This window comes from Aotus nancymaae, unplaced genomic scaffold (genome assembly GCF_030222135.1).
Source record: "Aotus nancymaae isolate 86718 unplaced genomic scaffold, 86718_ANA_hifiasm-v0.15.2.pri h1tg000089l, whole genome shotgun sequence".
Lineage (NCBI taxonomy): Eukaryota > Metazoa > Chordata > Mammalia > Primates > Aotidae > Aotus > Aotus nancymaae.
Window position 1 is genome coordinate 4,352,286 of NW_026988504.1, and position 27,686 is coordinate 4,379,971.

Sequence of the window (27,686 nt, forward strand, 5' to 3'; positions counted from 1 at the left end):
AAGCTAAGTTTTTTGGCCTTGGCGTAGTCGCTGGCATGCATCCACATCACACAAACGCCTGTCGTACTCATTCTCACTGCGGTATATTCTCATCGTGTATACGCGCCTTCCTTCCAGGATCATAGCTTCTCCTGTTCCATGCTTATTTCCAAAAAGAAGACTATATCCCTGATGCATTTGGATCAAAAGACCAGGCATCAAAAAGTGCTTTTGGCACAGCTGGGATGTAGATGTGGGAAAGATCCCATTTATTACTTTTTTTCTTCTATTTTTACCTTTTTTCCCCAGAAGAGATTGACCTGCTCTTATAAAATATTTAACTTGCAAATATGAGGCCAGACACGTTGGCTCACACCTGTAATCCCAGCACTTTCGGAGGCCAAGGCAGGTGGATCACCTGAGGTCAGGAGTTTGAGACCAGCCCGGCCAACACAGCAAAACCCCATCTCTACTAAAAATACAAAAATTAGCTGGACGTGGTGGTTCACACCTGTAGTCCCAGCTACTCGGGAGACTTAGGCAGGAAAATCACTGAACCCGGGAGGCAGAGGTGGCAGTGAGCCAAGATCGCACCACTGTACTCCAGTCTGGGAGACAGAGTGAGACTCCATCCCCAAATTTTTTTTTTACAATTTTAAGTCCCAGACACTGTCCCAGTCACGAGATGAGCGATGAGCCACCCAACCCACATGGAACCACAGGACTCCCGTTCTGACGGGGACGCAGGTGATGAGTAAAAGCTAGAACTACAGCTGTGAGGGGTGAGATCCCCAGCGGGACCCCAAGTACAGGCTGCTGAGAATCTCAAGCCGGACTTTCCTGGAGCATGTGAAGCTCGTGGAACCAACAGGCTTTAACGCTCATTCGGACGGGGTGGGAATAGGCTTTCTGTTTTTGCTTTTGGGTTTTTTAATCGTTAGTAGCTTAGGTCTCCGTTGTCTGTGGCTTTCTGCTTGAGGTCAAGTAGAGGAAATGCGGGGCCAGGCCTGGTGGCTCACACCTGTAATCCCAGCACTTGGGGAAGCCGAAGCAGGCGGGTTGCTTGAGCCCAGGAGTTTGAGACCAGCCTGGGCAACATAGTGATATTGTGTCTCTATAAAAAATACAAAAAGTAGCCAGGCATACTGGCCTGCACCTATAGTTCCAGCTACTAGGGAGATGAGATGGGAGGTTGAGGCTGCAGTGAGCTGTGATTGTACCACTGGACTCCAGCCTGGATGACAGAGTGAGACCCTATTTCGGGGAAAAAAAAGAAAGAAAGAAAACTTTGATCTCAGCCTGGTTCTTTCTGTCCTCTGCTTTCAGAATGTCACGGGCTCACTCCACAGTTTGCTGTAGGCTCAACATGATGAAGAAGGAACCTGAGGGTCAGGAGGGCTGCTGTTTTTCAAAAGCCACATAGATTCCTCGGGGCAGGGTGTCGCCGTGCTGCTGCTGTTTCTGTACTTGCCTTGTGCCTGGCTGTTTTTAGCACACGGAGACCTGGAGCGTAGCCGCCTGTCACTGTGGCATGGGCTCTGTCGGAGAGGGCAGGGAGGATGTTGTGGGGTGACTGAGTTAAAAGCCATGGCTGTGATGGGGCCTGAACACTGAGTGGCTGAGGTCTTCCTGCCTTAGCCTGGAAGCCAGTCTGTTGGGGGACCAGCCTGCCTTTGAGTGGGTTATTTTTGTTGCCATTTTCAAAGGTAGTATTTGTGGCCCGTGTGTTGTAGGTAAGGAATTGCCCCTTCTTGGCCTCACTTGAGCTAAAACTAGGTGTGGAGACGGGCAGCGAGACAGGGTGGAGGGTGACTCATCTCTGCCAGGACAGTCACACCTACACTGTCCCCTGGCAGCCAGACCAGACACCCGGCCCTTTCCCACCTGTCCTGCAGAAGGCGAAGGGGATGACAGGCTGGTTCTTTGCCTGGGGCATTGGTGTGGGCACTGAAACAGCCCTCCAGGATGCCCACACCCAAAACCATGACTCCCCAGTGATTCTTACGGAGATGTCATGGGTAACGTTCCATCCCCGGGTCTGGCAGCGCCTGCCTTCCCCTCCCCTCTTGGGAGCCTGAATCCTCCCCGAAGTGCCGGGTACCTCCTAGGGCAATGCTGGCGGGCTCAGGGGTGCCCTCTGGACTCACACCCCAGCCCTTGCCCAGCCTCCATTTGACTGTAAAGTGGATAATGGAGCCACCTGAAAGGGTGTGGGGTTCCCAAGGTTTCCAGAGGGCACTGCCATGCCAACGGGGTGAGGACCCCGGATGTGGTGGGCATATTCACCTGCATCCTTCTGCAGCACCTCCAGGCGCCCCGACGGTTCTCCCTCTCTGAACGCTTTGCGCCTTTAGAGTGCGGCTCCCGTTTGGTGATTCTGCCCCCATCCTCGGGGCCAGCTTCCGTGTTCCCGCCTCACTCTGCATTTGCGGGAACCTTCAGCCTTCTGCCACTTCTTTGCTCCCTGCCTTGTGGGTCCTTCTCCTCAAACCACAGGGGCCCAGGAAGGCCTCCGTGGCTGAGCAGTGGTGTGTGGGTCGCCCTGTGTGTCCGTGAGGCCTGGAGGGGGAGCAGCAGTGTCGCTTGTGTGTGCCGCCGAGGTCAGCTGTCCCTGGGCGGGCGGAGGCCAGCGGGGTCTGACAGTGCCAGCAGTTCACTCTTGGCCTGCCCTCCCCCTGCCTGCTGGCCAGTCCGGTTGTGGATGTGACCCCATGCTGGGAGCTGCCCTGGGGGGTCCGTCTTTTCCTCACAAATCTCCCTTCCCCGCCAAGCCCTGTGTGACCAGGATCTCAGACACATACCACAAAGGGGAACTAGGGTTTTTAGAGGGGACGGGTGGGCAGGGCACCCTTCCTGACCTGCGGGGATCCTTCCAGTGAATTTTACTGAGACCTCCAAGAAGACCCGGGGCGGGGGTGGGGAGCAGCCTGCACTTGTAGCTGGTGTGACAGCCCAGGCCGAGGCTTCCGGCTGGAAATGGGTCTGCACAGACACACCCCCCATGACAGGCTCAGGGAGACTGGGGGCCACTCAGCACATTTTCGAAGCTGTGCTGAGGAGGAAGAGAAGGGGGAGTGGGGACGCCAGCCCCCCTCCCACTTTCATTCTCTCCTGCGAGTGCGGCCCCGGGATGACAGCCTTTACGTCCCTGTTTGTCTCCTGAGAAATGCAGCAAGCCAGGGCCAGCCCACAGGCCACATGCCCCAGGTCGCCCCCAAGCCAGGGCCCAAAGACGATGGGCCCAGCCCTCGTGTTCGCCCCCAAAATGGTTTGACCTGGGAGGAACAGTGCCCTGCACACCACGCAGCCCCCCAGCGACAGTGCAAGGAGAGAATCTGCAGCGGCACCTGGCCCCGGAGCTGTCACCCTGGCCCCGGAGCTGTCACCCTGGCCCCCTGCTCAGCCCCGGGGAGGGAGGATTGCAGGGACAGGTGAGGGTTCCCTCGGCGCCTCTCCAAGCACCCTCTGCCTCCTGCCCTGCACGGTCCTGCCCCTGCCCCTGCTCCAGCCCTGGCCTGGGGTTTGCAGGGCCAAGCTTGGCTCTTCCATGGGTCTTGGCGAAGAAAGTGCAGAGCTGCACTTCCCTCCACAAAGCCGCACTGTTCTCAGCAAATCCTCCCAGGATCGGGTGCATTTTTTTCAAGTGATTCAGCAGCACGTGAATGGGAAGGGCCTAGCCCCCGGAGGGAGGGCAGCAGGAAGGCTGGGCAGAGTCCGGCTTTGCTCTGCGGGGCTGTGGCCGAGGCACTCTGATAGATGGTGTTTTGCTAGGGAAGCCAGAGCGAATGGGCAGGAAGTAGATGGGAGAGCTGGTCTCCATGGAGACAGGCATCCAGTGGCTAGCCGCTCACGTGCTAGAATCTCGGGCAGCAGGGAGGGAGTGCTCCCTCAGGGCGGGCCTGGCACACCTCCAGGTGCCAGCTGGCAGGTGGTATGGCCCAGGCTGAGGCTGCACTTCTGTCCCCTGATCACTGTTGTACGCCCATCCCCCTCTCTGCCCCACCCCTTCCCCCACCCCCCTAAAAAAACATCTTTTCTGAGTAGTTGTCATTCCAGGCATTTCTCACCCTGGCCTGAGTCACGCTGGCCAAGTCCTCTGTCCTCATCCTGGATGTCATGGCCCTGCCCTGTCCCAGAGCTGCGAGTCACCACTGAGGGTGGACCTGGGGCCCCTCTGTCCCAGCCACCCACAGACTCTCAAGGTCAGAGTTTAGAAAGGGAGGTGGTGCCCCGTCTTCACTTCCAGTGTGTATATCCTCAGCCGGGGACAGACATCCAGGGTGCTCCTACGGTACCCCCTCTGCTGAGCTCCTTCCTGCACCGCAGAAGGCCCTGGCTCCTGGGGTCCGAGGAGGTTGGGAGGCCTGAGGGTGGGTCTAGCCTCTGCAGCAGCTGCAGGGCAGGCAGAAGCCGGGTTCCCGCCCACACCACAGGGCTGTTTTCAATTACCAGGCCACAGCCCCCTTTTCTGCTCATTTCCCTAAAAGGAGCAAACTTGGAGGAGGTCTGCTGCGCCACTGACCGAAAGGGCTGGCACGAGAGGGCCACGGAAGGCAGAGCCCAGAGCTCAGGGGAGACCCTCCGACTGCCCACCGAGGGTACCCAGCTGTCTAGCTCGAGGCCAGAGGCCACAGGTGGGCTGGACCAGCTAACCCTTGCTGCCACCTCCCAACCCTTGTGACACTTCCTGGCTGCTCAGCCCCACCCGTGCCCCCCATGCAGGTCCGTAGGGAGTCCGTGGCCTCTAGACCTGGAGGGTTAGAGCAGGTTTGGGGTGCTTGTGAGCAGAGCCCTTCCCGGATCACCATCTGCCATCCCTGGTGGCGTCTGTGGCCACCTCTGCCCCTCCAGCTGGCGAGGTCAGCCCCATCCTGCTAAAGGAAGGAGAGCTTCTGTGTTTCTGAGTGGTCTTCACTATGATCCCGAAGCCCAACGAGATTAGTTACACAAAAACACTTACAGATCCCACAGTGACCTGAGAGCAGGCCGGGGAAAATACAGTCATTTATCACAGCAGCCACAGGACAGGGCCACAGCTGATGGTATAGACACTGGAAGTGGGGACAGGGGCTTCACCTCCCTTTCCAGACTCTGACCTTGTGGGCGGCTAGGGCAGAGAGGCCCCTGATATACACCTCAGCTGGCACTATGGACATATTAATCAGAATTCAATGGTCCGGCCAGGCGAGGTGGCTCACATCTATAATCCCAGCACTCTGCGAGACCAAGGCTGGTGGATCACCTGAGGTCAGGAGTTCCAGACCACCCTGGCCAACATGGTGAAACCTGTCTCTACTAAAATACAAAAAAAAAAAAAAAGTTAGCCAAGCATGGTGGCAGGCACCTGTAATCCCAGCTACTCTGGAGGCTGAGGCAGGAGAATTGCTTGAACTCTGAAGGCAGAAGTTGCAGTGAGTCAAGTTCGCACCATTGCACTCCAGCCTGGGTGACAAGAGCAAAACTTGGATTGAGAGTTAAAAAAAAAATTCAGGGCCGGGCGCAGTGGCTCACGCCTGTAATCCCAGCACTTTGGGAGGCCGAGGCGGGTGGATCACGAGGTCAAGAGATCGAGACCATCCTGGTCAACAAGGTGAAACCCCGTCTCTACTAAAAATACAAAAAATTAGCTGGGCATAGTGGCGCGTGCCTGTAATAGGCATGGTGGCGCGTGCCTGTAATCCCACCTATTCAGGAGGCTGAGGCAGGAGAATTGCCTGAACCCAGGAGGCGGAGGTTGCGGTGAGCCGAGATTGCGCCATTGCACTCCAGCCTGGGTAACAAGAGCGAAACTCCATCTCAAAAAAAAATAAAAAATAAAAAATTCAATGGTCAAGCAGCCCCAGCCAGGTAAGCCAGCTATACAGTGGTACATCCACCCAAAAGGACAGAGACTCTTATCCCGAACGGCAACGCAAGTTACAGACACTGGCGAGAGCCTTGCTGTGTGATTTGAGGGTGTGGATATTGGCACCCGTGGCACCTCGATTTTCTGGAGAGTTTAGACAGAAGGCATTGAACCTCGCAGTCCTTCCCCTGTGAACGAGCAAAGCTGAGTCCACCTGCGACTGCCACTGGACTCTTTCCAGGAGTAAGTGGAGGTCGGGTTTCGTCTGGGAGAGAAAATGGTTTCTTTTAAAATTCCTCTGAAATGATTGGCATGTAATTCCACCTAGAGGCAAATGAACCAAATGACTCTCAGATGATGTCTGCAGCTCCAGCTGGCAGTTACTGCGTTTGCGTCTACACGGTTCAGAGTCCTCGAGGCTGGTCCCTGGGACGCGTGCAGTGGCCACTGGTCTTCAGTGCCACCGTGGGTGCCCTGGGCTGACTCCAATCCAGCTGCAGCATCAGAACGCCCCCCACCCATGGGTGATTTGGGCCAGTAGGGTCTTTGGCACGTGTGCAAAGCCCCTACTCGACTCCTAGGAATGACCGATGTTAAGAGCATGGGGACTCTGTGGCATTCTCTGCTGGGCCATGAGCAGGACAGGACAGAGTAGAGGAAGGCGCTTTCTTGCAACTGCTGGTCCTGTGGGCACCCTTCCCCGGGTGGAAGCTGGAGCCTGCAGAAGAGGGTGGACGGCTGGGAGGGGCCGGTGCCCTCTGGCGATAACTGAGCAAATGCCAGTCCGAGTCAGTGTGCATGCAAGGTACAGATGATCCAGCTGGGTTTTGACTTTGGGGATCCCTGCACCTCGTCTGGGCAGACACGTGACTTTGAGGGACAGTGGGCCACCCTCTGCTGCCTGAGTGCGTCCCTCAGCCGACACGGGCACTATGCAGTTAACAGCGTGTAGAGCACCCTGGGGACAGGCTGTGAGTGGTCTAGAGGTCGGGTGTGCATATCCACCAGTTTGCCTGTCCCTAACCTGGGGTGGGAGCCCGGCAGAGTGGCCCAGGTGGCAAATGTTCTATACGATGTGTTTATACACACAGCACGTGGGATTCCTCCGGAGAGCAGTCGGGCCCCTGGCAAGACGATAAAGGGAATTCACTGAGTGTGGAACACGTGCATTTCTTAGAGGCGGTTTTCTTCTTTCAAAGGCAGGGTGTCGTTCTGTCACCCAGGACTGAAGCCCAGTAGTGCGTTCATAGCTCACTGCAGCCTTGAACTTCTAGGCTCATGCAGTCCTCCTGAGTAGCTGGGACTACAGGCATATGTCACCATGCCCAGCTAACTTTTGTATTTTTTTTTTTTTCAGATGGGGTATTGGTATGTTGCTCAAGTTGGTCTTGAACTCCTAGCTTCAAGCAACCCACCCACCCTGGCCTCCCAAATGCTGGGATTACAAGTGTGAGCCACTGTGCCTGGCCTTTCGAGGCGGTTTTCTTTTGGGGTCTGGCTCCCTCCCCCAATAGTGGGCGTGGCTTGTTCTTATTTTCCGCGGGAACGCCCATGGTGCTTCTGTGGACACAGTAGGGTTGGAAAGATGTTGGTGGGGTGTGAAGGGGACTTGAGGACACAGGACCCACATGTTGATGGCTGCAGAGGGGACAAGGAGGAGAGAGAACAAGAGAGGAATGTGCCACAGAAGCCCTGGTGTCTCTGCCCAGGCGTGGCTGGAGTCTGTGGAGTGTGCCACCCCTCCGGCCAGCCCTTGGCCCTGGCTCGTGCTGGTGGCACCAGGTTCTCCAGCAAGCCCCCTTCACAGTCCGCTCCCTCCGAGAGCAGCAGCACCGGTCAGCCTCCGGTGGCTTTCCAGGGGCAGGTGTGATTCTCGACGTCCGACCGTAACCCATCCTCTGGGATCATCTCCCACGACCTTGGTTTTTCACCCACCCAGTTCTTTTCCATCCCCGCTCTGGCGGGTGCACTCGGGATTGTTTTTGCAGGCTCCTTGCAGCGGGGGAGGTGACATCATGTGGCGTCCTGGGCCGGAGGGGTGGGAGCGGGGGCCCTGTGGTCGCATGTGCTTTGAATTCAGCGGACGGTTGTACATTCCAGTAGCCAGCATCTGGCGGCGAATTCATCAGCCAGTGTATCACCCTTGATCTCAAACCCAGATGTTGTGTTCACAGCAGAAGGGAAAGAAGGAAAATGAAATCTGAGATGCTCAGGGAGAGGCCGTGGTTTTTGGGCTCAGGGCAGTTGGAATAAAAATCTTTGTAAAGAGTCCCTCTCTTGAAGCTGCCTCGGGCTCCTTGGGGAAGGGGCAGAGAAGGAAGGCAGCCCCCTCTTGGGGGCATGGACAGCAGATGGGCTGACCCCCCATCCCAGTGCCTAATACCAGGCCCAGCACACAGTAGATGTTCAATAAACGTGTCTGTGCCACGATTTCCTTCCTTCTTTCCTTCCGTCCTTCCTTCTGTCTTTCCTTCCTTCCTTCCTTCCTTCCTTCCTTCCTTCTTTCCTTCCTTCCTTCCTTTTTCTTTCTTTCTTTCCTTTCTTTCTTTCTTTCTATCTCTTTCTTTCTCTCTCTCTCTTTTTTTTGACCAAGTCTTGCTCGCTCTTGTCTCCCAGGCTGCAGTGCAATGACTCGATCTTAGCTCACTGCAACCTCCACGTCCTGGGTTCAAGCGATTCTCTTGCCTTAGCCTCCTCAGTAGCTGGGATTACAGGCGTCTGCCACTACACCCAGCTAATTTTTGTGTTTTTAGTAGAGATGGGGTTTCGCCATGTTGGCCAGGCTGGTCTCGAACTCCCGACCTCAGGTGATCCACCCACCTCAGCCTCCCGAAGTGCTGGGATTACAGGCTTGAGCCCCGCACCCGGCCTGTGCTACAATTTTCATTTCTTCCCAGATTCCTTGTGTCTCTTTGCTTTCCCCAGCCCTGTTCTACACATGGCCTGGGACTCAGAGAGGCCCTCCCTCCTGTGGAGTAGGCTCCTTTCCCCTACAGTCCTGGTGGTCCATCCTGAAGCTCAGGGCAAGGACCATCGCCACTGGCATGGGAGTGTCTCCTGGAGAGCGCTCCCTCCCTCCTCCTATGTCCACCATTGGCCACTGGAAACTGTCCCTCTCTGTGTTCCTGTCCACTGTCTGCCATCTGGCCTGGATGGGATACTTCTCCCAGCCAAGGCCTTCTGCACACAGGACCCACCCTGCACCCTCTGCTCACCTGCTGTTGCCTCTGGCCAACAACCCCGGGCAGGTACCCGCTGCTCTGAGCAGGTCAGCGGCGCCGATCCCGCTACGCCACAGGCGTGCAGTAATCAAAGCTGCCACCCGGCCTCGCTCCTTCATGTCTGCGTCGTGGGTTGCTTTGGGAAAGCTTGCTGTGGAACTGGTCCTTCTTTGCTCACTTGATTCCCCTTTTTTTCTTTCATGTAGTTTCTCATTTTGCAAAATCGGGGAGGAGGTGCCCACCCCCAATTTAAAGAGACCCTGAAGAATCTGAATTCTCTTCTCCAGGGGCAGACTGAAGCAGCCCAGGGGAGATGGGGATCCCCTCAGGCTCTGCTCTCAGCCCCTCACCCCCACTTCCCTGTCCCATACCTCCACTCCCTGCCCCTCACCCCTACTCCCCTGCACCTCGCCCCCACTCCCCTGCCCTTCACTTCCACTTTTCAGCCCCTCACCCACACTTCCCTGCAGGCATCTGGCAGCCTCCTCGTCAGTTCACTTTCTAGTCCTAACCCCACTGGGCTACCCTGGACCCTTGATCCAACCAGCTTCCTCTTTTCTGACACTTTAAAGAAGGAAGGTGTGTCATCTGCAGCCCCCAGGCAAAGCTGGCACACTGGGAAGCCGCGTCAAATCGAGACCTCGTGGCCTGCTGACCAGGCCCAGGTCTCTGTACCCAAGCAGTGTGATGCCACCGTCCAGTCCCTCACCCGCAGGAGTGGGAGAATTTGCCTTGCTTGTCTCCGTGACGCCGGTTTTGCTCGTGGTCCTGAGCTGGACACACATTAGCTGCCAGGCACCGCAGGCTGCACGCCAGCCCCTCTGGCACTCGCCACGGCCTTGCGAAGTGTTGGGACTGTCTCTGTCTTAGGTGTGCGCACCTCTGGCTCAGTGAAAAGCAGCTCCAGAAATTTCCAAGTAACATACAGAATTAGGTAGACTGTAGTGAGGTCCGGCTTGCTGCCCCTTCTGGCCTGCCGGTTTTCTTTTTTGTATTTTTTGAGACGGAGTCTCACTCTGTTGCTGTGTCACCCAGGCTGAAGTGCAGTGGCACGATCTCGGTTCACTGTAATCTCCACCTCCTGGCTTCAAGCAATTCTCCTATCTCAGCCTCCCGAGTAGCTGGGACTACAGGCGCGCGCCACCAAGCCCAGCTGATTATTGTATTTTTAGTAGAGACGGGGTTTCATTATGTCAGCCAGTCTGGTCCTGAACCCCTGACCTCAGGTGATCCTCCCAACTCGGCCTCGCAAAGTGCTGGCATTACAGGCATGAGCCACTGTGCCCGGCTTTTTTTTTTTTTTTTTTTTTTAAGATGGAGCCTCACTCTATTTATATATATTATATATATATATAAAAAATAATTAGCCAAGCATGATGGTGCACGCCTGTAATCCCAGCTACTTGGGAGGCTGAGGCAAGACAGTCACTTGAACCCCAGGGGCAAAGGTTGCGGCGAGTGGAGATTGCACCTCTGCACTCTAGCCTGGGTGACAGAGCTAGACTCTGTCTCAAAAAAAAGAAACTTGCCTGTTCAGAGGTGTGGATATACCTGGGCCTGTCCAGGGCAGAGGAGTGTTAAGGAGTGGTGGAATTGCAGGAGCGGCGCTGGGAGCTGTCGGGCACAGCACCTGAGGCCCTGGCTGACTTCAGGTCGCAAAGGCTCTCATGTTTTAGGGGAAGGCAGCCAAGGATGCTGTCTGAGCAGAAAGGGACATGAATACAAAAGGCAGCTGGTGGGGTGGATGCAATGACGGCTGGGAGGGCACTGGAGTGGGGGCCGTCGGGGCAAAGCCCTCTGCTCTGGCGTGGCCTGCCGGGAGACGTTTCCTAGATGTGGCTTTTCAGGCTGCGGCCTGGCTCAGCCTGGGAAACAGGAACCTGTGGCCTCGGGCGGCCATGACTCAGCTCCAACAGAAGAAATAAGAATGGGGTTTGCGCCCAGGTGGGGCAGTGGGGCTGTGGTGTGGGACTCTGTTGCTAGCCTGGGATCCAGAGGGCATTTCTGGGGCCCGGGGGGATGGACAGATGGAGCACCCACATGCCTGTGCCTCCCTGCCCCTGTGGGAAGACATAGCCCTGGCTAAGGGTTTCCAAGAGACCTGTGGGCTGGGGCTGGGGGCTGCCTGGAGCCGGTCTGGTCTGCTCCTTACCTCTGTTTTGCCTAACATAACACTCACCCAGAGTGACCCCGAGTAGTTGAGTTTGGGAGGGCAAAGCTTTTAAAGCCATTAAAACAGACCATGTCACCAACTAATGGCCTCAAAATAAAAAAAGGGAGCGCCCTACCCAACCCTGCCCAAGGGACGGCAGAACTACTTCTGATCCGCTTGTCCTCAGGTTACCAGGAATGGAACAGAGTCCCGGCTTAATTGCTATGGAAAGTCCTGTGTTGCACGGCCTGTCAGCAACCCCAGGCTCCAGAATATCCGCACCTCCTTCTGAGGTTGTGGCTTAGCTGGGATCCTTTTTCCTTCTGTTTGTCCTTCCTCAGCATCTGTCCCTTGGGTCCGCCAGCTATACCTGCAGATGTCTCTTTTGGGTGAAATGTTCTGACTCTGACCCTGTTGTGCTCCTAATAGACTCTGTGTTACTAGAAAGAATCACCCAGGCCGGGCCTGGTGGCTCACACCTGTAATCTGAGCACTTGGGGAGGCTGAGGCAGGTGAATCACTTGAAGTCAGGAGCTCGAGACCAGCCTGGCCAACATGATGAAACCCCCCTCTACTGAAAATACAAAAATTAAGGTCGGGTACTGTGGGTAACGCCTGTAATCCCAGCACTTTGGGAGGCTAAGGTGGGTGAATCACCTGAGGTCAGGAGTTCAAGACTAGCCTGGCCAACATGGTGAACCCTTATCTCTACTAAAAATACAAAAACTAGCTGGGCGTGGTGGCGGCTACCTGTAATCCCAGCTGCTCAGAAAGCTGAGGCAGGAGAATCTCTTGAACCCAGGAGGCAGAGGTTGTAGTGAGCTGAGATCACACCACTGCACTCCAGCCTGGGTGACAGAGCGAGACTCTGTCTGCAAAAACAAAAAAACTTAACCAGGTGTGGTGACAGGTGCCTGTAATCCCAGCTGCTTAGAAAGCTGAGGCAGGAGAATCTCTTGAACCCAAGAGGCAGAGGTTGTAGTGAGCTGAGATCACACCACTGCACTCCAGCCAGGGTGACAGAGCGAGACTCTGTCTGAAAAAACAAAAAAACTTAACCAGGTGTGGTGACAGGTGCCTGTAATCTCAGCTACTCGGGAGGCTGAGGTAGGTGAATCACTTGAACCTGGAAGGCAGAGGTTGCAGTGAGCCGAAATTGTGCCACTGCACTCCAGTCTGGGCGACGGAGCGAGATTCCATCTCGGGAAGAAAAATAATTACCCATAGAACATTTTCCATGTCAGGACAGATGAGGACAGCTGGACAGACTTTCCAAATCTAAACATGCCGGGCACCTTTAAGGCCCCTTTAAGGTGGATAACTCCCCCTCTGCCCTCGGCCCAGAAAAGCTTATTTTCCAGTAGGCCATGGCTGGAGGGTGGGGAAATGTCCCATCCTTCACCGAATGTGTGGGATTGCGGGTCAGTTCCGTGGTGTATCTGCTTGCCCCAGCCACCAATGAGACCCACTGGAGAGAAGGGAAAAAGTCAGAAAGCAGTCAAGCATGTCATCAGCAGACGAGCTTTGGTCAAATCAATGACTGCCTCCCACTGTTACAGAAACCGCCCTGGTCACAAGGGACTCTGGACTTCTGGCTGGGGCCCCTGTCGACAAAGAAGGATTCTTGTTGAAGAATAGTGGAAGGAGGAGGAGGCTGGGCATCATCTCTCTGCTTACAGGAGGGGACACTGTGCTAGGGGCTGGGATCGTCATGCCCCTTGCCGTCCTTGCACCTTGCTGCTGTCTGTAACCCCAGTGCCTCCTGCACTGGGTGCCTCATCCCTCTCAGCCTCAGGAGCATCTTTCAGGAACTCTCCTTACCTCTCTGTCTTGTGTTTTGCAGTGATCAGGGCCAAAGCGGTCAGTGAGAAGGAGGTGGACTCTGGGAACGACATTTACGGCAACCCCATCAAGAGGATCCAGTATGAGATCAAGCAGATAAAGGTAACAGTGGCCACGGGTGTCCTGGGCTGCACTGTGGGCACAGCTGTGGGGCGTTGGGGTTGGCAGAGAGCTGGGTCCCTGGAACACGATGTGGCCCCCTGTGGAGCAGAGCAGAGGGTGACATCATCAAGCTGCAAATAGATCCGATTTCCCTTAATCCTAGAATACCTGAAAAGTTGTGTGGAGATGACATGTTCCCTGCAAGGTCAATTCCTCCAGAAACCTGGCCGGGTGCGGTGGCTCACGCCTGTAATCCCAGCACTTTTGGAGGCCAAGGTGGGCAGATCACCTGAGGTCAGGAGTTCAAGACCAGCCTGGCCAACATGATGAAACCCCATCTCTACTAAAAACACAAAAATTAGCCGGGCGTGGTGGTGGGTGCCTGTAATCCCAACTACTTGAGAGGCTGAGGCAGGAGAATCGCTGGAACCCAGGAGGTGGAGGTTGCAGTGAGCTGAGATTGTGCCACTGCAATTCATCCTGGGTGACAGATCGAGACTCCATCTCAAAAAAAAAACCTGTCACCTTGACTTTGATGGATGACAGATTGGTGGCACGGCTTCCACTTCAAGTTACCAAGCTCCCCATAACGTCTGTGGGCCGTTCCGTGGGGCCTCTGTGGCAGAGCTGTTGTGGGTTTTGAAGACTTGGTGTGAGAGAACGGCACCCAAGTCCCCCAGACTGCAGTGTATGGCCTGTGCCTGCCTGGTTTGCCTGCAGTCCTAACAGGAGGATGGATTTGGCAGAAGGAGGAGTCCTCTGATTGCTGTGTTGGGGCAGCTTCCAGAAACAGGGAAAGACATGGGGATTTTGGAATGGACCAGTTACTAAGGAGATGAGACACCAGTGGGGGAGGGGCTGCAGGCTGAGGGTGGGGGCGGGTCATTTGTTAGTTTCTTCAAAGCACTATTTGTGTTCAGGAGCATATGGGAAGAAACCCATGTTTGAGAGGGAGACAGAGACAGGGAGGGAGAAAGAATATAGTTGCTGGATGCAGTGTCTCACGCCTGTAACTCCAGTGCTTTGGGAGGCAAAGGCGGGTGGGTCACTTGAGCTCAGGAGTTCAAGACCAGCCTGGGCAACATGGCAAAAATCCATCTCTACAGAAAACTAGCCAGGCATGGTGGTGCATGCCTGTGGTCCCAGCTACTCAGGAGGCTGAGGTGGGAGAATCGCTTGAGCCCAGGAGGCGGAGATGGCAGTGAGGTGATATCTCACCACTGTATTCCAGCTTGGGTGACAGAGTGAGACCCTGTGTGAAAAAAAAAATTGTGACAGGGAGGATGGGGGCCGGCCTGCGGCAGGAGAGGTGATTCTGCTGTCATTGATAGTAACTAACGTGGTCTGTAAGAGAGAAGAAAATTCATGTCCCAGATGGAGGGACAGCTGTGTAAATGGTAGTAGTTGTAGTCATCAATATTTAATTTTGTTATTAAAAATGAACAACAGGCCAGGCATGGTGGGAGGCGGGTGGATCACCTGAAGTCAGGAGTTCAAGACCAGCCTGGCCAACATGGTGAAACCCCGTCTCTACTAAAAATACAAAAATTAGCTGGGCATGCTGGCGAGCACCTGTGATCCCAGCTACTTGGGAAGCTGAGACAGGAGAATCACTTGAACCTGGGAGGTGGAGGTTGCAGTGAGCTGAGGTTGTGCTACTGCACTCCAGGCTGGGTGACAGAGTGAGACTCTGACTGAAAAAAAAAAAGAAAAAGTAGTTGAAAATCAATGTCAGCCGGATGTGGTGGCTCACGCCTGTAATCCCAGCACTTCGGGAGGCTGAGGCGGGCGGATCACCTGAGGTCAGGAGTTCAAGGCCAGCCTGGCCAACATGGTGAAACCCCGTCTCAAAAAAAAAAAAAAGAAACTCAATGTTATCAGAAGGTCTTTGGGATGCTTCATCATCACATCTATGTCCCTTTAAGGGGGTGACCTAGTCTCTCAGTGCCTGAGCCCCATTCTTTATGAAGCAGGAAGGAGGATCTGCTCTTACGGCCTCACGAAGGGGTTGTGAAAAGGCCAGTGTCAGTGCCAAGGAAATGCTTTTAGCCTTTTGGCAAATGATGTCATTTAATACGGCATCAACATAACCTTTCTTGGTACGAGTTGGAGTTCAGCTCTCAAAAAGCTGTTTGTGATGACAGCGAGGCATGGTCCCGTTCCATCTGGGTTTGCTTATTGAAACTCTTCAGGGGGAAAAAGCACCCTCCCTGAGTGGTGGGAAAATGGCTCTTCTTCACCTGGGAGGCAGGCGCGTTCCTCAAGGGCTGTGAGGAAACCAGATGTTGAGAAAGCAAACCCCTCTGGCCTGCGGAGTCACACCCTAATCCCGAGGTGCCTGTCTGCTCTCATTGCCATCAAGTAGACAATACTTGATCAAAATTCCTGGAAATATGGGTTGGGTAGAGTGACTCACGCCTGTAATCCCAGTACTTTGGGAGGCTGAGGCAGGAGGATTGCTTGAGCTCAGAGTTTGAGACCAGCCTGGGCGATACAGAGAGACCTTGTTTCTGCTAATAAAAAACAAAAACAAAATAGCCGAGCATGGCGGCACACTCCTGTAGTCCCAGCTACTCGGGAGGCTGAGGTGGGAGGACCACTTGAGACTGGGAAGTCAATGTTGCAGACCCAGCCTGGGCAACAGAGTGAGACCCTGTCTCAAAAAAATAAAACATTTCTGGAAATATGCAAAAGTCATGGTCCTTCATAGTGGTCCAGAGTCATGCGGAGGTACCAAAGGCCCTCCCCAGAGATTCAGAAATGACCTCATTGGGGCGGGGGACAAGGGGACACAGGTGTTGTCTGAGGATGCCACGCTCCAGATGACGGCTTTGTGCCCACCTGCTGTGATCTGCCGCACTAAAAGTTGAGTGACTCCAAAGAATCACTCTGTTATAAGAACAGTCTTCTTTTCTTTTTTCTTTTTTTTTTTGAGATGGAATCTCGTTCTGTCGCCAGGCTGGAGTGTAGTGGCGCAGTCTCGGCTCGCTGCCACCTCCACCTCCTGGGTTCAAGCAATTCTCCTGCCTCTGCCTCCCGAGTAGCTGGGACTACAGGCCCACACCGCCGCACCCAGCTAATTTTTTTAGTGGAGGTGGGGTTTCACCGTGTTCGCCAGGATGGTCTCAATCTCATGACCTCATGATCTGCCTGCCTCAGCCTCCCAAAGTGCTGGGATTCCAGGTGTGAGCCACTGCACCTGGCCTTTTTTTTTTTTTGTCCAGGCTGGAGTACAATGGTGCAATCTCGGCTCACTGCAGCCTCTGCCTCCTGGGTTCAAATGATTCTCCTGCCTCGGCCTCCCCTACAAGTAGCTGGAATTACAGGCACTTGCCACCACGCTCAGCTAATTTTTGTGTTTTTAGTAGAGATGGGATGTCACTATGTTGGCCAGGCTGGTCTTGAACTCCTGACCTCAGGTGATCCACCCACCTCAGCCTCCCGCAGTGCTGGGATTGTAGGCGTGAGCCCTGTGCCCAGCGGAAATGATCCTTTTCTAATCCATGCAGTTGGCACTCCCTGGTCCTCCTTTTCGGTGCCAGGTGTACCACAGATACGGGTTGTGCTGCCCGGGGTGTTCTGGACGGGAATGGAATTCACCGACTGTGCCACCTGCCTCTGCTTACATGTCCTCTCCTGTCTTTCTAGATGTTCAAAGGGCCTGAAAAGGACATAGAGTTTATCTACACAGCCCCCTCCTCGGCAGTGTGTGGGGTCTCGCTGGACGTTGGAGGAAAGAAGGAATATCTCATTGCAGGTGCGTATGAGTGGGGCCATCAGCCAGAGGCATGCTCAGAAGCGGGGCTGTTCCTCGACGCGGTCCAGGGCTCATTTCCCAGGCTCCGCGGGCGGGGAGGCGGAGGAGCTGAGGAAGTGAGGCAGGGTGCATGGTGCCCTCTCTACTGCTTCCCATCAGAGAATGCTAGTGAATGTCACCTACCTGCCAGCTTCCTTGGGAATTTAAGATTGGTGGACAAAAAAGGTGAGCATTTTTACCTTTTGTTCCTAAAGGGAGGCGTGTGCAGGATGCTGGAAGTGTGCAAGGCAGAGAAACTCTGCTGCCATCAGGAGGGCCGAGAGCTTGTGTGAAGTCGTTGATTTTATGCACGAGACTTGCTTGACTTATTTCTTCATCTGTCTCCTTTTTTTATTGTGGTAAAATATACGTAACAAAATGTAACCATGTTAAATATTTATTTTTCTTTCTTTTTTTTTTTTTTTTTGAGATGGAATCTTGCTCTGTTGCCTAAGCTGGCCTCCAGGGTCCAAGCGATTCTCCTGCCTCATCCTCCCGACTAGCTGGGATTACAGGCATGTGCCACCACACCTGGCTAACTTTTTAAAATATTTTTAGTAGAGAATAAGTTTCACTGTGTTGGCCAGGCTGGTCTTGAACTCCTGACCTCAAGTGATCCGCCTGCCTCAGCCTCCCGAAGCGCTGGGATTGCAAACGTGAGCCACCACACCCAGCCTACAATTCAGTGGTTTTAGTATATTCACAGAGTTATGCAACCATCACTACAGTCCCAACAAAATCCTGTATTCTTGAGCTATTACCCTCCTAACACCCCCTCTCCCCGCACCCCAGCCCAAAGCAGCCACTAGTATACTTCCCCTCCCTACAGATTTCTCTATGCTCGGCCTTCCTAGGAACGGCATCCTACATGTGGCCTTGCGTAACTGGCTTCTTTCGTGTTTCCAAGGCTGATCCATGTGACAGCGTGTATGGGACTTTCATTCCTTTCTAGGATATTCCGTTGTAGGGAGAGGCCACATTTTGTGTATCCTCTCATCATCTGATGGGCATTTGGGTTGCTGCCACTGTTTGACAGTTGTGACAAATGCTGCAGTGAACATCGGTGTGTGGGTTTCTGCAGGGACCTGTTCTCATTTTTCTTGGGTGTATTGCTGGCAGTGGAATTGGGGTTTGGGGGGTTGGGTGACTTTAGATTTAACCATTTGAGGAGCTGCCAAACCGTTTTCCAAAGCAGCTGTACCATTTTACATGCCCAGTATTATCTATGATTTTCATAATAAGAAAAAGAAAATCAAATGAGAGGGGTATGTGGACGACAATCACCTGTGGCACAAAGATGTTCCCGGCTAACTAATGCCCTCAGGAAAACACAGGGGAGGTGGAAGGGCTGGGGTGGCTGCACAGCACATGCGGTGGCACGTGGCCGAGGCGTGGTCTGCAGCGTGGCATTCGGGGGCTGCTACAGCCCGTGTACAGAACAGAGCACGGGAGGAGATTCCCCGGCGTGTTGGCATCTGCTGTGTCTCCCTTTCAGTTCTCTACTGTATTTGTTAAACCTTTAAATTATGGCATCACGCCTGTAATCCCAGCACTTTGGGAGGCCGAGGCGGGTGGATCACGAGGTCAAGAGATTGAGACCATCCTGGCCAACATGGTGAAACCCCGTCTCTACTAAAAAATATAAAAATTAGCTGGGTGTGGTGGTGTGCGCCTGTAGTCCCAGCTACTCGGGAGGCTGAGGCAGGAGAATTGCTTGAACCCAGGAGGCGGAGGTTGCAGTGAGCTGAGATCGCACCACTGCACTCCAGCCTGGTGCCTGGTGACAGAGCGAGACTCTTGTCTCAAAATAAAATAAAAGAAAATTATGACATCTATGACTTTTGTCACCAGAAAAATAAAATCTGGAGAGACGAGAAAGGAGACAAAATCCCCCGTGGTGCAGGGAACTTACTTCCAGTTTTCTGTGTCCTCTTTTTGTTCCTAGTCCATAGGGAACAGCCTTTCAATTAAGTCTCGCGGTCCCAGCTCAGTCTCCTCACACTGCCCTCTAGGGGCTGTCTGGCCAAACTGCAGAGCTGTGGAAGGACAAAGGGTGGGGGTTCCATGCACAGGTGGACTCTTGGGTGCAAAAGTGACCTTGGTCTGAGCCAGCGCCGGTCTCCGAACATACCCAGCTGAATCCTTGCCATGGCGGGGCTGTCTGTTTCTTGCTTTGTTTTGTTTTGTTGAGATGGAGTCTCTCTCTGTTGCCCAGCCTGGAGGGCAGTGGTGTAATCTCTGGTCATTGCAACCTCTGCTTCCCGGGTTCAAGCAAATCTCCTGCCTCAGCCCCCTGAGGATTGGGAGGATCTCAGACACCTGCCACCACACCCAGCTAATTTTTTGTATTTTTAGTAGCGATGGGTTGTCACTATGTTGGCCAGGCTGGTCTTGAACTCCTGACCTCAGGTGCTCCACCCACCTGAGCCTCCCAGAGTGCTGAGATGACAGGCGTGAGCCACTGCGCCGGGCCAGCATTAAGTACATTCGTGATGTTGTGTAACTATCACTACCTATTTCTAGAACTTTTTCGTCATCCCAGACTGAATCTCTGTCCGCATTACCGCTACCTCCCTGGTCCTCTGTTTGCCCAGCCTCTGCACCTTTCTACTTCGTCTCCGTGAATCTGTCCGATCTCGGCACCTCGCGCAGGTGGGCTCACACGTCCTTCCGTAGCTCACCTGCTGCGCTTCGCATATGTCCTCAAGTTCATCCATGCTGTAGCGTGGGTCAGATTTGATTTCTTTTTATGTGCATACATTTTAAAGTTTCCAATGTGTAATATTCTTCTCAGTTGAATTCTATATATGTTTTCAAATTGTTAACATTTCCATTCACTTCATAACACAGACACTACTTAGTATCTCAAGGAGGAGGCATGAGGAGGTTATGATGAGAGCATAGGACTAAAGGTGCCAAGTGCTAACAGTTTCTTGCAGAAAGAAAATAAGTAAATGGGCCAACCATAGTGGCTCACACCTGTAATCCTAGCATTTGGCGAGGCTGAGGCAGGAGGATGGTTGGAGGTTAGGAGTTCATGATCAGCCCGGACGATATAGCAAGACACTATATCTACAAAATATGAAGGAAGGAAGGAAGGAAGTATGGGGGGAGGAAGGAAGGAAGTCAGCTGGGTGTGGTCATGTGCACCTGTAATCCTAGCTGCTTGGGAGGCTGAGGCAGGAAGATCCCTTGAGCTCAGGTGTTTGAGGCCACAGTGAGCTAGGCCTGCACCGCTGCACTCCAGCCTGGGTGGCAGAGCAAGACCCTGTCTGTATTTTAGAAGAGAAAAAGATAACAACTAAGTGTAATGAAAAGACGTGAGGCGATACGATGAGACGCCCCAGTGAAGGCTCTGGAAACACACCTGCTGGAGTTTGAATCTGTGCTCTGACACCTGACTCCTTAACGTCCTAGACCAAGTGACTTTACCTGTCTGCGCCTCCCATGCCGATCAATATGTGGGGGATGGCGACAGTAGTATCTGCCCCACGAGGGGTTGTTGAGAGGGTGAAAGTGGGAGTGGGAGGCCAGAATGATGGTCCCAGAGATGCCGGTTATCTCAGACCTCACTCAGGGCAGCTGATAGTTTTATTTCTTAAATTGGAGATGGGCCAGGTACGATGGCTCAGGCCTGTAGTCCCAGCACTTTGGGAGGCCGAGACAGGCAGATCACCTGAGGTCAGGAGTTCAAGACCAGCCTGGCCAACATGGTGAAACCCCATCTCTCCTGAAAATACAAAAATTAGCCGGGCATGGTGGGGTGCACCTGTAATCCCAACTACTCAGTAGGCTGAGGCAGGAGAATTGCTGGAACCTGGAAGGCAGAGGCTGCAATGAGCCGAGCTTGTGCCACTGCACTCCAGCCTGGTGACACAGCAAGACTCCGTCTCAAAAAAAAAAAAAAAAAAAACCAAATTGGAAATGACAGTGACCCATGCATGTGGCACAGCACTGCATGACAAGCTGGTGAGTCGATACAGAACTACACTGAAGGTCTACGAAGAGCTGGGGTAGCCCGTAGCAGGATGGGTGCGAGGCTCTGCTGGAAGTTCCCCGCTCCCGGGATCTGTAGCACGATCCTCGCTAGAAAGCTGTCATGGAAAGATTCTGAAGAGCTCTAGTTAAAAAGTGAAAAACAAAAAACCGGTGTCGGCAAGGCTGCAGAGAAAAGGGAACACTGGCCTGCTGTTAGTAGGGATGTAATTGAGTTCGCCACTGTGGAGCGTGCTTTGAAGGTTTCTCGGAGAACTGAGAATGGAAGCAGCCTTCGACCCGGCAGTCCCACTCCTGGGTATACACCCAAAGGAAAATAAGTCATTCAGTGATGTTGCGCCTGTACGTTCATCACCACTGTTTGCAATAGCAAAGACATGGACTCAACCCAAGTGCCCATCCATGGTGAACTGGATAAAGAAAATGTGGTGCGTATATACCACGGAATACTACACAGCCGTAAAAAGGAATGAAATCACGTCCTTTGCAGTGACACAAATGCAGCTGGAAACCATTATCCTAAGGGAATTCATCCAAAAACAGAAAAGCAAATTCCACGTGTTCTCACTTCTAAGTGGGAGCTAAATGTTGGGTGCACGTGGTCATAACAATGGGAACAAGAGACACGGGAATACAAGGAGGCAAGAGGGAGGAATCGTGGGGCAAGGGCTGAGAAAACCTGCCTACCGAGCACCCTCCTCACTACCTGGGCGCTGGATCCATTTGTATTCCAGACCTCGGGGCACACGGTACGCCCATGTAACAGATCTGCGCGTGGACTTTCTGTCTCTAAAATCAAAGTCAAAGAAGACTGTGAGACCTGCCCAGTGGCCAGCTGGCTGTGTATCTTCTCCACCAATGAGGCTACATTACTTCATCCTCCTCTCCCTGGGAGGGGGAACAGGGGTGGGGCCGTTGTGGCCACAGTGGCTGACTCACATTGTGGCGAGGGGAGCTTCTCCCATCTGACTTCTTTCCCAGCCTTGGTCAGATGACTCCACATTCAATCTGGCATTTATTTCCTGAGGCAGGAACCTAGATCCAGGTTGCCTGGACTCAGGATCGGCCCTTTATCCGGGGGCTAACCAGGAATCACAGGCACGTGAACCACGCAGCTCGGGCTGGCTGCGGCTGGTGAGTGACCGCACGGCCTGAGCAGGCCATCTCCTCTTGGGCTGATGACTCAGCCTCACGTGTGGAGTCGAGCACCAGGAGACTCGTATAGAATTGGCCCTGTAATTTTCTTCTGCATTCCTCTTCTCCAAAAGGAAAAATAAACATACAACCCTTTGTTACAAATTTCAATTCCTGGTTTTCTGTAACCAAGACTCATGCCTCGCTTTTCTCCAAGACAGACGTAAGTAGAACATTGTAGCAGATGCTCACGGTGTGCACGCCAGCAAGTCTTACTCAGACCAGAGGGGTGTAAGGCCGGCTGCCTCGCCGGGAGCACGGATGCACATCCCCCTACCCCTTCGCCGGGAGCATGGACACCCCGCCTCACGGTGTGCATGCCAGCAAGTCTTACTCAGACCAGAGGGGTGTAAGGCCGGCCGCCTCGCCGGGAGCACGGACACCCCTCCTCACGCTGTGTACGCCAGCAAGTCTTACTCAGACCAGAGGGGTGTAAGGCCAGCTGCCTCGCCGGGAGCACGGATGCACACCCCCCCACCCCTTCGCCGGGAGCACAGATACCCCTCCTCACGGTGTGCACGCCAGCAAGTCTTACTCAGACCAGAGGGGTGTAAGGCCGGCTGCCTCACCGGGAGCACAGATGCACACCCCCCACCCCTTCGCCGGGAGCACGGACACCCCTCCTCACGCTGTGTACGCCAGCAAGTCTTACTCAGACCAGAGGGGGTCTTTTCTTTTCTTTTTTATTTTTGGAGGCAGAGTCTCGCTCTGTCACCAGGCACCAGGCTGGAGTGCAATGGCGCGATCTCGGCTCACCGCAGCCTCCGCCTCCTGGGTTCAAGCAATTCTCCTGTCTCAGCCTCCCGAGTAGCTGGGACTACAGGCGCAGGCCACCATGCCCAGCTAACTTTTGTATTTTTAGTAGAGATGGGGTTTCACCATGTTAGCCAGGATGGTCTCAATGTCTTGACCTTGTGATCCACCAGCCTTGGCCTCCCAAAGGGCTGGGATTACAGGCGTGAGCCACCGTGCCCAACCCAGAGGAGGTCTTCTCTTAACATTTATACGTGACAGCCAGTGTTCACATTAGCCCAGTAACTAGTACCATTGAAAAGATACGATTTTTTGGCCGGGATCACTGGAGGTCAGGAGTTGAATACCACCCTGGCCAACATGGTGAAACCCTGCCTCTACTAAAAAATAAAAAGATTTAGGCACCCGTGGTGGCACACACCTGTAATCCCAGTTACTTGGGAGGCTGAGGCAGGAGAATTGCTTGAACCCTGGAGGGGGAGGTTCCAGTGAGCAGAGACGGTGCCACTGCACTCCAGCCTGGGTGACAGAGCAAGACTCCGTCTCCAACAAAAAAAAGAAAAGATACAATTTTCCCTTCATCTCTTCTTCCTGCCGTTGCTTACCTTATGAGGAAGCCAGAATTGGTGGTAAAAGGCCAAAGAGAAGATGGCAGGAAGAGGCAGCATGTGAAGCAAATCATGAGAACAAGCACTGGGGTGCCTCACCGGTAAAGTCACTGAGCAGTTACTGTGTAGGGAACTGTGGATACGGAAGGCTTAACACACAACCCTTTCCCTCTATACTTACTCTCTGGCTAAGGAGTGAGATGCAGAAGAAAGGCAAGTCTAATATAAAGTGGGAATTGATGCTAGTCAAGTGATACAGACGGCGGAAGTCACCAAAGAAGCTGGGAAGCCAGGACGGAGCTGCAGCCTGTCTGTGGTGGTGGGCGCGCAGGCTGGCCGGGCATGGGGCTACAGTATACCTGTACGGGCACCAAATGCCGGAATCAACCAGGATCCGGGAATGGGTTCCTTCCCGTGTGTCAGTTTTGCTCCTTCCTGATCTATTCGGAACTCACGGAAAATATCTGTGGGTCTAGCGGGGAAAGTTACATATCTAGTTTCGAATTGTTTGAGGCCACCCAAACACTTGTCTTGTGAAGTTACAGGATTCGGAATAAATGTTACAGGAGTCATTCTGCTTTCTCATCCTGTTCCGCACCTGGAATGTCACGAGTCTAAACAGATAAAAGGACCCGAAGAGCTCCCAAAGGTAAAGGAGCAGCTAGAACAGGAAGTGCATAAGAATTCAGACCCGGGGAGCTGGCACAGTGATTGCACCGCGCCCAGGACAATGGAGGCCACTTGTGCCTGCTTGAAGCCCCAGGCAAGCGGGATGCATTTCCATGGCACGGGGGTGCAGTTGGCGAGCTGCATTAGTTCTTCACTGGGCTGCGTTTCTATTAGCGGATCCTCTGAGGCTGGTGCTGTGCCTGAGATCATTAAGTCAGATGAGTGAAACTTTGTCAAACAGAAGTGCTCAGGGCACAGCCTGAGGCTCTGTCTGCTTCTCAAGGAATTGCCCGTCAGTATCTGCCAGGCGCAGGTGCTCATCACTGACATCTGTGTGTCTTCACAAGGGGCTGTTGTAGCAGGAGGATCGGGGTGGTTTTTTTGTTTTTGTTTTTTTGAGTTTCACTCTGTCACCCAAGCTAGAGTGCAGTGGCATGATCTTGACTCACTGCAACCTCTGCCTCCTGAGTTCAAGCAATTCTCCTGCCTCACCCTCCCAAGTAGCTGGGACTACAGGCATGTGCCACCACACCTGGCTAATTTTTTTGTATTTTTATTTTATTTATTTATTTTTAGATGGAGTTTCGCTCTTGTCATCCAGGCTGGAGTGTCGTGGCGTGATCTCGGCGCACTGTAACCTATGACCTAGGGTTCAAACAATTCTCCTGCCTCAGCCTCCTTAGTAGCTGGGATTACAGGCACCCGCCACCATGCCTGGCTAATTTTTGTATTTTTACTAGAGACAGGGTTTCACCATGTTGGCCAGACCAGTCTCGAACTCGTGACCTCCAGTGATCTGCCCACCTTGGCCTCCCAAAGTGCTGGGATTACAGGTGTGAGCCACCGTGCCCAGCCTGAAAGATGAGTTTTTATTTTATCTATGTTTTTTTTTCTTTTTTGAGATGGAGTCTCGCTCTGTCACCCAGGCTGGAGTACTCACTGCAGTGTGCACCTCCCAGGTTCAAGTGACCCACCCGCCTCAGCCTCCTGAGTAGCTTACAGGCATGTGCTACCACACCTGGCTAATTTTTTTGTATTTTTAGTAGAAACGGGGTTTCACTATGTTGGCCAGGCTGGTCTCTAACTCCTAACCTCAAGTGATCCGCCCGCCTTGGCCTCCCAAAGTGCTGGGATTAGAGGCATGAGCCACCGCGCCGGGCCTGAGGGATGTGTTTTGAAATCATTTCCATAGCTGTCATTAGGTTCTGCAACACACTCCTTTGCTCTTTTCCTCCTGCTTGGACGATGCCAAGGCTGTTGCCAAGGTAGGATCTCCAGCCCTGGAAGGAGGCAGCTGAGGCAGGAGCCTGAAGTTCAGAAAGGAGCCGCAGCTCTCCATGCCTGATGAAGGGAATTCAGAGCAGGTTCCTCATTTTCAAAAATTCCATGCTTCGGCTCTTCATCATGGAAAAATGCAGAATTACAAGTTCAAACTCAAATAGGAGAAATGCCTGTGAGTTAATATTTTGTGGGAAAAAAAACAGGAAATACTACAGTGTACATACTGCAGGATGTTTTGTGTATGAAGATGCACGTATAAGAGAATATTGGCCGGGCGCAGCAGCTCACACCTGTAATCCCAGCACTTTGGGAAGTCAAGGCGGGAGGATCACTTGAGCTCAGAGGTTCAAGACCAGCCTGGGCAAATTAGTGAGATATCATCTTCATCCTTTTTTTCTAGAATAAAATTTAATTTAAAAGAATATTGGGGCCAGGCGTGCTGGCTCATGCCTGTAATCCCAGCACTTTGGGAGGCCAAGGCAGAGGTATCACTTGAGCCCAGAAGTTTGAGACCAGCCTGAGTAACGTAGCAAGACACCGTCTCTACAAAAAAATAAATAAGCAGGGTGAGCGGGGTGTCGTGGTTCACACCGATAGTCCCAGCTATTTGGGAGGCTGAGGCGGGAGGGTCGCTGAGCCTGGGAGGTCAAGGCTGCAGTGTGAGCCGTGATCATACTGTTGCACCCTGGCCTGAGTGACAGAGCAAGACTGTCTCAAAATCAATCCTGGAACATTGGAATGAAATATATCAAAATGTTAGCTGTGGGTAATGAAAGTAGGGACGGTTTTTCTTGATTGTTTCCTACATTTAACTACATGTAAGTTTCTATCAGCGAACATGCGTTATGGCTTTTTTTTTCCACTTTTTATTTTTCTGAGACAGAGTCTCGCTTTGTCACCCAGGCTGGAGTGCAGTGGCGCTATCTGAGCTCACTGCAACTTCTGCCTCTGGGGTTCAAGAGTGATTCTTGTGCCTCAGCCTCCCAAAGTGCTGGGATTACAGGAGTGAGCTACCATGCCCAGCCACGTGTTATGTTTAAATTCAGAATAGCCGGGCGCGGTGGCTCACGCCTGTAATCCCAGCACTTTGGGGGGTTGAGGCGGGTGGATCACAAGATCAAGAGATCGAGACCATCCTGGTCAACATGGTGAAACCCCGTCTCTACTAAAAATACAAAAAATTAGCTGGGCATGGTGGCGCGTGCCTGTAATCCCAGCTACTCAGGAGGCTGAGGCAGGAGAATTGCCTGAACCCAGGAGGCAGAGGTTGCGGTGAGCCGAGATCGTGCCATTGCACTCCAGCCTGGGTAACAAGAGCGAAACTTCGTCTCAAAAAAAAAAAACAAAAAAAACTCAGAATAGACAGTGTGCAGTATGGTTACAGCGAAATCCCAGCACCTATGCGCCGGGTGCAGGATCTGGGGAGAAGGAGGACTTGACCCTCACGCTGAGCTTGGTGACCCTGTCTCTCTGCAGGAAAGGCTGAGGGGGACGGCAAGATGCACATCACCCTCTGCGACTTCATCGTGCCCTGGGATACCCTGAGCACCACCCAGAAGAAGAGCCTGAACCACAGGTACCAGATGGGCTGTGAGTGCAAGGTAAGCGGGTCCCGCCTCCACTGGGGCGTCGCCTCCTCCCACTGTCTCCAGATGGACATCAGGGGTTTTGGTCCCTGGCTTTCCAGGCCTCTTAATCCTCAGGTCCTGATTTAAGACTGGGCTCCGGGAAGGTATGGTCATCCCAGGAATGAGGCTGTCTGGCTGGAGACAGAGCCTTTGGCTCCCGGTCCCTGGAGAGCTCTGAGGCACATCTCTGCCAAGGGATGTCTGGAGGCTGGGCACAGTGGCTCAGCCTGTAATCCCAGGACTTTGGGAGGCCAAGGTGAGCAGGTTGCTTGAGGTCAGGAGTTTGAGATCAGTGTGATCAACATGGTGAAACCCTGTCTCTACAAAAAACACAAAAATTAGCCAGGTGAGGTAATGCATGCCTGTGATCCCAGCAACTTTGGAGGCTGAAGCTCGAGAATTGCTTGAACCTGAAAGGTGGAGGTTGCAGTGAGCCCAAGATCGCACCACTGCACTCCAGCCTGGGTGACAGAGTAAGACTCCATCTCAAAAAAAAGTGGAGGGACGTCTGGAAGGCCAGGAGATTTGAGACCAAGAGCATAAATTCAGCTCTGTTACTGTAGCTTCTAGCAAAAGGAGCTGTATGGGGAGAATATGGTCCTATGGGTAATTTTCAACAA

At 53.3% G+C, this 27,686-nt stretch overlaps 1 protein-coding gene across 2 annotated transcripts in view; it reads left to right on the forward strand.

Moving 5' to 3' along the window:
* Positions 1-27,686, forward strand: part of TIMP2 (TIMP metallopeptidase inhibitor 2) — a 66,621-nt gene that overhangs the window by 34,671 nt on the left and 4,264 nt on the right. For both annotated transcript variants that reach the window (XM_021670934.2, XM_012453580.2), the window contains exons 2-4: positions 13,041-13,141; positions 16,790-16,898; positions 26,915-27,039. In XM_021670934.2, the coding sequence (XP_021526609.2) occupies positions 13,041-13,141; positions 16,790-16,898; positions 26,915-27,039 (335 nt within the window). The remainder of the gene's footprint in view (positions 1-13,040; positions 13,142-16,789; positions 16,899-26,914; positions 27,040-27,686) is intronic.